At 36.9% G+C, this 9,051-nt stretch overlaps 1 protein-coding gene across 1 annotated transcript; it reads right to left on the reverse strand.

The window, feature by feature from the left end:
* Window positions 1–5,186: 5,186 nt before the first annotated feature.
* On the reverse strand, window positions 5,187–8,721 carry LOC147864049 (uncharacterized). Its single transcript, XM_087319672.1, has 3 exons — window positions 8,546–8,721; window positions 8,192–8,321; window positions 5,187–8,049 (listed from the first exon to the last, which is right to left on the reverse strand). Exons 1-3 carry the CDS (start codon window positions 8,679–8,681, stop codon window positions 5,388–5,390), a joined length of 2,928 nt encoding a protein of 975 aa, XP_087175798.1. The 5' UTR covers window positions 8,682–8,721; the 3' UTR covers window positions 5,187–5,387.
* Between the last annotated feature and the right edge of the window lie 330 nt (window positions 8,722–9,051).

Below are 9,051 nucleotides of genomic sequence, written 5' to 3' on the forward strand. Positions count from 1 at the left end.
TAGTGAGGTTTTGTAGTATGGAAATGTCACATATTTTTAAGTAGGTGACCCTAAGGGAAACACACTTTCTACATCTCTTTGTGACACATTTTTTAAAGAAAGGGCACATTGATAACACCTTTTTGTAGTTGTGAGAGGTCTCTTACTTCAAAATGTTTCATCTTCTTTGGCAAGGGGACAATGACCTATACATAACAATAACGATGCTTACAATGGTGTTTTTTTTCAAGATACTAAAGATGAGGTTGATGGTCGTGTGGGTTTGTTACATTGGCAAATGTACATGATGGTAAGTGCCATGTGAGGATAGCCTTATGGAGGGTCTACTGAAATGGTGATTGTGGAGTAGAGTTGGGGCTGATGGTGTGTAATATAGAGATAATGGTGGTAAAAGGGACAAATGTGATGTGTTAGAAGAGAAGAAATTTCGAGATCATTGAGCTGATAATACTAATAAAATGAAGAATTTATTAGGTTGTTAGTCGTTCAACTATATGTGTAAATTTAGAACCTAATTAGCCACATATAAAGATGAAGGGATCAATTTTGGAAATATATATATAATAGGACAAAGCTCATAATTGACCTCATAATATAGACGATTAGTAAATGGATCTTGATTAATAGGTTTATAATTAGTTAAAGGGCTTAATAGACTTTAATGAAGTACAAGTGGACAATGTGGGTCAATATAGTTGGAAGTGCAACCTCATTTCATCAACTACCCCTTATAAAAGAAAAGGTAGTCATTTAAAGGAAGAGATGTGGACTAATAACTTGCAATAATTTATTTCTTTTGCGTCGTTAAGATACTACTCATCGCTCACATCATGTTTGATTGCTCATCAGATTTGAGGTTACAATATTTCTCAAATTTGGCAAGTTTAATGCCAAATAAGTGCATATTTGGAGAATTTACATAGCTCACTTGAGATATGATATGGAGATCATTTTTCTCTATTTGAAATTGTACACTGGACTCTCTTTGTTTGGTTGGTGGTTTTGATTAACTTGGAACTAATTGGTCTTCAAACACATAAACGATCAACCCATGATTTATTCCTTTTCCATCCTAGATTGACATATTTTACAAACTTGAATGTTTACATTCATTATTGAAATTTGATATTGCTTGAGGTTTTATACACTTGTTGGTATACTATTGAAATATTATTGCCATTTGTATGAGAATTGGCTAAGCTTGTGTGCTTATCTTCTTCATTGAATTCTTTGGTTGGACGGGAATGAGAAACTCATGTGTAACCAGAAAGGAGGAGAAGAATTGTTCCACATCTTGAAGATCAATTCTCAATTTGTTCCTTGCATTAGCACGTGACCTAGATAATGTGGCAAATGTGCAATAGACATTGGCATTGCCTTTTCTTTGATAGATCAACACTGCCTACTTGAGTCAACATATTCTATGATAATTTGTGCAATAGCCGCATGCATAGCTAAACCAATAAAAATTACTTGTACATACACACATATCAACACACGAAAACAATTTAAAATCTAAAAGTTTAAATAAAAAATATACGTTCTTTAAAAACAAATACTAGCAAAAGAAATTATTTTTGAAAAATGTTAAGAAAGAAAACGTGCTACACAACGTTGTCGATAACATTGCACAATGACAGAGTACAAACACAATGCAAGTAGCGATGGCCACATGCATTGCTACACTACAAACCTTGTTTTGTAGTAGCGATGGTCTTGACCACCTTGCAGTCCAACATATAAAGTTAAAAAAATGTGTGGCTATGCCCTTGTTCGATAGTAGTAATGGTCTCAGTTGGTGGATTTACTATGCTTATGCTTCAATATATTCAGTTGAAATAATTTGTTCTCCATTTTCTATGCATATGTTTACATATTACCATTATCTATAAATATTGAATTGCTATATTTATGTACTAACAATATCTACAAGCATGGATGTCTATAATATTGAATAGCTTCAATAAACATTCGAAGTCGACTCATATACATGTCTTTGAAGATTATTTTGTCAAATTGACATGAACACGAGCACCCATTTGTTTCATCTTGACACGTGATGAATGCGCAAGCACACACACACAAGGATAAATTTTGCAAACTACTTCAGCAAGTACATTTGGAAATAGTTTGAGAATTTATGAGGGATTACTTTTCAGCAAAGGTCTATGTTTGAGAATTGTCTCTTTCTCTATTTAAATGAAATCCAATATAAATCTTATATAAAAGAGACAAATTTCAAATATAGACCTTTGTCCTAGCTATAGATATATATCGAAAAGTAACTCCTCGGGTATATAGAGAGTTAATAAGATCTATATCAGATTTCATTAAAATAGAGAAAGAGACAAATATTATTTATGCATTGATCTTTGTCCAGGCCACGGTCCCAATATCAAAGAGTACCCTCCTATCGTTATGTTGTTTGCGAAATTTATTTATTCCTATGTCCAATATACAAACATACACACAAGATCACTTTGGTTAAAAAGTAAGCTAGTTTATCTTTGTGATTCATAGATGACTCACCCCTGAAAAGTAGAGTAGTGTTATCGTTGAAAACAAATTCATAGATCACACTCAATGCATATGACCGCACTATTCTCACAAATCGCCTTTGTGGTCTAGAAGTGAAGTAGATTTATCTTTTGAAAAACATCTACATCCTGGTCTACACATTATTATGTCGCCCAAGCACTAAACGAGATTGCCCGATGGTCGAAAACTAATGCAATTTATCTCTCTTAAGACTATACCTTTGCTCGCATATCGCGGTCTACAAATGATGTGAAGCATACATACGACATACTACACTAGATCACCCATGGGTCAAAAACCGATGCAATTCATCTTCTTAAAATGTAGTCTTGCGCCGCACTCTACCAATGATGTCACGCATATATACTACATACTACACTAGATCACCCATTGGTCGAAAACTGGCGCAACTCATCTTCTTGAAATATAAATTGTCTCGTGTCGCGGTCTACAAATGGTGTCATGTACACATACATACATACTCTCTACCTACATGCATCCATGCTCTCTACATACATACATACATACATACATACATACATACATACCACACTATAAGATTGCCCCTTGGTCCAAAAAAGTAGATTAATTTATCTTTTAAAGTGAATGCGAATGTCATCTAAAATACATCTAGATCTGCGGCTCTGGGGTCGGTCGGCGGGCGGGCGGGCGGGCGGGCGGGCGGGTCACAACGAGTCCAGAGATTATGTACATATACATATGTGAAAGCCATACTACATATTGATATGACACATAAATGAGAGAGATTATGTACATACATACATATGTGAAAGACATACATACATATGGCACAGGAATTATGTTAAGAGAATGCTACAACACACTAGATTGTCCCCTGGTCAAAAAGGTAAAAGTGTAGCTAATCTTTCAAAATACATTTGATTGTAGTCTACGGATTATGTCCTTCTCTTTCTCTCTCTCACCAATTATGTATGTATGTATTGACATTGAGAGCTTGTATATTTATAACTATCAATTAACCCACTTTAAATCATATGCATTGCATTAACATGGATTGAAGCTTCTACACTTGGGATTCACTAATCAACTCAGCATTAATAGACAATGCATTAACATTGTGTATCACTGCGTATGATCGTTAATTATCACGCAGTTCTGTGTCAATAGTTAAGTAGTGTTTCTGAAAATCAAGCTATTTCAAATGCTTGGCTTGATTAAGTGCAGCAACTAATCAGAACCAACTTATAGTATTGCATTGTCGATGTTAATGGACAATTATATACTAATTGTTATCGATTGGAAAAAGAATGAGCATTAGATTAATTTTGGATTACTTATAACATCTTAAATCATGAATTACTGGAATGAATACGCGATAATTAGAGATAATTAGATGGCCATAAAACTCAGCTGAAATTATAGGCTGACAAGTCATGTGATCAATATGAATATTGGGGTATGCATTTACAAACGTTTGGCCTTAATATTAAGCATTTGGATTAGCCAATAATATCTATTAACAATACCAGTCGACAGACAAGGTTAATTCGTAAAATCCCGGAATGAAAATTCACCATGAGAGGATGACATAATTAATGTGAAATTAATATCCTCATCACACGTGACACAACAATGTCGATTGATTTTACTTAATTAGAATTGATATAGTTTGCGTTAATTAATTAAGTTGTTGTTCTATTTTTAAGTTTCAAGCTGAGAGAGGGAGAGATTTTTTTGTAAACCTATAGTAAATTGTGAGCTTTTTTCATAATCTCTAGTAAATTCAAGAACAGAGTTTTTCTTTCCTGTTGGGGGTTGGGGAGGAAAGGAAAGGAGGTATAGGAATTGAATAAACTTCAGAAAAAAAGGACCTTTAAAATAGTAATAGTAATTACAATGGAATAGCGCCTGCCAGGCATCATGAATCAGCATACGCCATAATATTACTACTATTGCTGCTGTTTCTGCTGTGCATAAATAGAGATAAACCATGTGTGTATGCGAAATAAGATTTTCTATTTCCTGCGTGAGATAACTTTGGAAATTAACTGTACGCAAAAGAGGAAGGGGGGGTAATTCATTTAATTAAAGGAGAAGGAAGAATGATAGGGACTAGGAGTACTAACTACTGCTGCACTGCAACTGTGCATACATAGTTAATTATACACTGTCATTATAAATTTATATGCATGCGTTCAATTTATTTTGAATAGATTTATAACCATATTGGTTGATAATATATTTCATCTCTAATTTTAATGTGTTATTATATCTCAATCAAAGCATGTAGTCCGTCCACTGAATTGAATGGAATTAGCAGTAATTATGTAAATCGTTTTATGTAAAGAAAAAAGCAAGAAAACGAAGACATTTGAACCTCCCAGATAATAAGAACTTCATGAAAAAGATAAATCGAACCACAAAATTCTGCAGCAAATATTGATCAAAAATTTTCTTTTTCTTTTTTGAAAAAAAAATGGTGATTATTATTATTATTATTATTGTTATACACAAAAACAATATTGAAGGGGACGGCTGGGCTACTACTGATTGTTGATGGGAGTCGCTTCAGCTGGCTTATAATTATACTACAAATTTAATAGAAATGCAACAATAAAGACATAAATAAATAGAAGAACTAGAATTAGTGGCTCATGATGATCATGTATATATATAGATAGATAGATAGATATTTATTGATTACTATTTGTCTTATAATTATAAGCCTTTGCGATATAGTACATATACTTATGGTGGATTAATGGCATATTGGGAGGATTTTGATCTACTATTAGCAGCTCCAGTTCAACTGAATATTTCAATACAATTGTAATCACGTCAAGTTAATAATCAGTTGATGATATTGATCAGGATTCGAGAAGCTCCCTGACCAAAGTCTCGAATTGTAGAGCGTATTGAGACGCATTGGATGTATCGATGGTATCGACATTTAGGTCTGAATCAGCATCTTTGCCTGACATTAAACTATGATCCATCAATATTTCATCCATGTGAAAGCTTGATTGACCATTTGTAATGATTTCATGATCATCCGCAGCACCGCCCAACATTAGCATATCATGGCTGCCCATTGCTTCATGATCAATCAACAAGGAGCAGCCTTCCTGATCATTATCCTCATCATGGTATGGATTGATCATAAGCAGGCCACTCATGCTGTCATTGTTGTAATATTGATGATCATGATCACCATACATAGCATGCTGATGATGAACATTAGTGGAGTTCATGTTATGTCTGGTTATTAAACCATCGTGGTGATCACTTGTGACGAGCTTTGGCAGGACCATATTATAATCCTTATTAATGTTGTTACCATACTGGTTCATCATCATCATCATAATGTCATGATTATGTTGATGATGATGAGGATAACCAGTGTTGAAATCATTATTATGATCATCCCCCATTATCATTTGGCTTAGATGATGATCATCATTAATAGATGCATAATCATCATTAATAGAGTTCTTGGAGTAGCCATCCAAGCATTTGTCATTCTTGCTTATATATTTGTAGTGATGATCATCATCATTTGTTCCATCAGCCCTATCTTCATCATTTTCTTCTTCTTCCCCTACTTCTACTTCTTCTTCATCTTCTTCGTCTTCTTCTCCAATGTTTAGCACGTCCATTATTGGATTGATCGCACCCTTGCCCACCATGTCAAAACGATCATCATTACTTCGATTCGGCCAAGCAGGTGTCGAAACTATGTTATCATGATCATGATCCTCGGTGCAAGTAGCATTGGATTCCATTTGTAACAAAATCTCTCTCAAATTATCCATATCCACCATATTGCTATCATCATCAATGTGATTGGGACCAACCGCCATTATCTTTCTACCGGTCGATCCGATTACATCTGTGTGGTGTGAATCGATAGCTTGATCGATGATATTTTGGACCGAGATGCTTGTACTAGTCGGATTAACATTTGAACTTGGTCGATCGGCATGGACATTATTCATAAATTGATCACGAATAACATCGTGATCGAGCCTGGCAGATTTTATATTCTTAGTACTATTATTCGACAAATTGCCGGCCTTTGCTACTTTTGGCGATGGTTCGGTCTGCCACATTCTCTTATTCCGAGAGCATTGGGCCGACAATGCGGAGCCAGTGGAGATATTGTTAGTGCTAGCCTTGGAGACCAGGAGCTGGGAGAGGTCCTTGGTTTTCCATGTAAGCTTCCCATTAGGACCAAGTTTCAGAGCCGAGGTTATACAAGGCTCGGGATGTGTCGATTTCGGCAACACATCATCATCATTATTGTTGTCGATCTTGCCCACAGCTTTGCGTTCGGAGCTCAAATTCATACTCATAGATCTGGCCAAGAAATTATTATTATTATTACCATTCAGCCTTGAATTGCTCTTATAGTTTGCCATTAACAAGCTGCAAATATTGATAGCTTGTGCATTAGCAGTAGCAGCAGCATCAGCATCAGCTTCAGCTTTACTAGATTTGGGCAATGGGGTACTGTTATTAATTGTGGAGGAAGACCTCTTTAGGGTAGGATTGACAGTCATGGTATCCACATTATTATTGTTTGCATTAAATCCATCCCCTGGCAAACTGAAGCTGCTGCTACTTCTATTTTGTTGTTGTTTGGATCTATGGTTGAGCTTGTACTTATGATTATGGCTATTATTGCAGGTTGGTGATTCTGCAGGAACTAGGCTTGGATTGATTGGAGATGAAAGCCATGATGAAGTGACTACATTATTACTACTATTGTTGGTAGTTGTCGTAGCAGTTCCAATGATATTGCTATTGATATGATTCATTTTTAAAAGGCTAGAGTTACTGCAACCCGCAGTAGCTGGTCTAATGCTAGCATTAATATTAAGCCTTGCTTCGGCTTGAAGCCTAGCACTCTCCCATTGAGCAAGATGGCTAAAACTAGAAGAAGAAGATGAAGATGATGATGATGATGATGATGATGATGATGAAGCAACAGAAGAAGAAGAAGCAGCATTAGTACTTAAGGTAGTGGTAGTAGTGGTGCTAGAATTAGGATTAGGATTAGGATTAGTGAGTGTAGGGGATGTAGCATTAGCATTCATCACAGTTGCTAATTGAGACATTTTACTAGTAGGGCTAGAGGCGGCATTACCATTGTTAGCAAGTATATCACTGAGAAGTGAGGTATTACTGCTAATGTGATTGCTGCAAGCAGCACTCTTCTTGTTATGATTGATTGAGAAGCTCCAGCTGAGTAAAGATGAGGATGTGTCTTGAGGTATCATTGATGGTGGTGGTGGTGAGGAGGATGCATCATTACTATTATTGTTGATAAGATTAACTGTTGCAGGAGGTGTGAGATTAGTAGTAGTATCAGAGGAGGAGGAGGATGCTGCAGGTTTCCGATTGAGCAGGCGCTGCGCGCTCGCGAACATGGAGCTTATCTTCTGCATCCTCTTCTTCAACACGGTGTTCCAATAGTTCTTGATCTCGTTGTCGGTCCTCTTCGGGAGCTGGGAGGCTATGAAAGACCACCTGCACCATTAACAAGAATCATCCCCATTGTCAGGATCATGAAGGAGACTACAGTTTAGGTATTTTAGTAGGTGTCTGATCGAAAATTCTAGTTTGTGTTTTAGGGTTTTAGGGTTTAGAATAAATGGTGAAGGAATTTTACTTGTTCCCGACGAGCGCGTGGAGCTGGATGATCTTCTGCTCTTCGGATTGAGAGAAGCGGCCGCGCTTGATGTCGGGGCGAAGGTAATTGGTCCAGCGGAGCCGGCAACTCTTGCCGCACCGGAGCAGACCTATACAAGAAAGAGTGAGGATGATCAGAAATGTTTGTGTGCTTCCATCAAAATCTGTGGATGTGTCTTTGAATCCATTGCAGTGGGCAGATCAATCAGAAAGATTGAGCAAGAAGCTGCAAGGAATTGTGTGTGTGTGTGTGTGTATAATGTGTGTTATATGTATGGGGATATGGGGAAGGAAGGATCTGAGGAGGTGTGTGTGTGATTGTTTAAAAGCTCACCACATCGCTTGGGTAAGGCCCTCCAGTTCTCATGGCCATGCTTGTCGATGAAGGAGATGAGCTTCTGGTCTTCCTCAGGTGTCCATGGCCCTTTCTTCAGGCCCTCATCCTTCTGGCAGCAAGGAACCCTGCCCATACTTTCTTTCTTTCTTTCTTTCTATATATGTGTAATGGCCTTCTTGCTTGCTTGCTTTGCTTATACTAGTTAGTAACTCTACTATATGAGCCAGCAATCTCTATGTATCACTCACTCCTCTTTCTTTGCCTACTAACTAATAAATCGCAACCAGAACCTTCCTTCACTAGGATTGTGTGGTTGCTCATAATCTCATATGAATACATAACATTATTCAGAGGTGAAGGTATGGGGAGGGGGGAGGGGGGGGAGGAGACTGAGGAATGAATTGAATGATTGATGAAATGATGGAGAAGTTTGTGATTTATGCTTCTCCTTCTCCTTCTCCTTCTCCTTCTCCTTCTTCTCCTAGTACAGAGACTGACACTGC

The sequence above is a fragment of the Azolla caroliniana genome, unplaced genomic scaffold, assembly GCF_043228905.1.
Source record: "Azolla caroliniana isolate FFs.n. ecotype wild unplaced genomic scaffold, voAzoCaro1.0.p SCAF_5, whole genome shotgun sequence".
Lineage (NCBI taxonomy): Eukaryota > Viridiplantae > Streptophyta > Polypodiopsida > Salviniales > Salviniaceae > Azolla > Azolla caroliniana.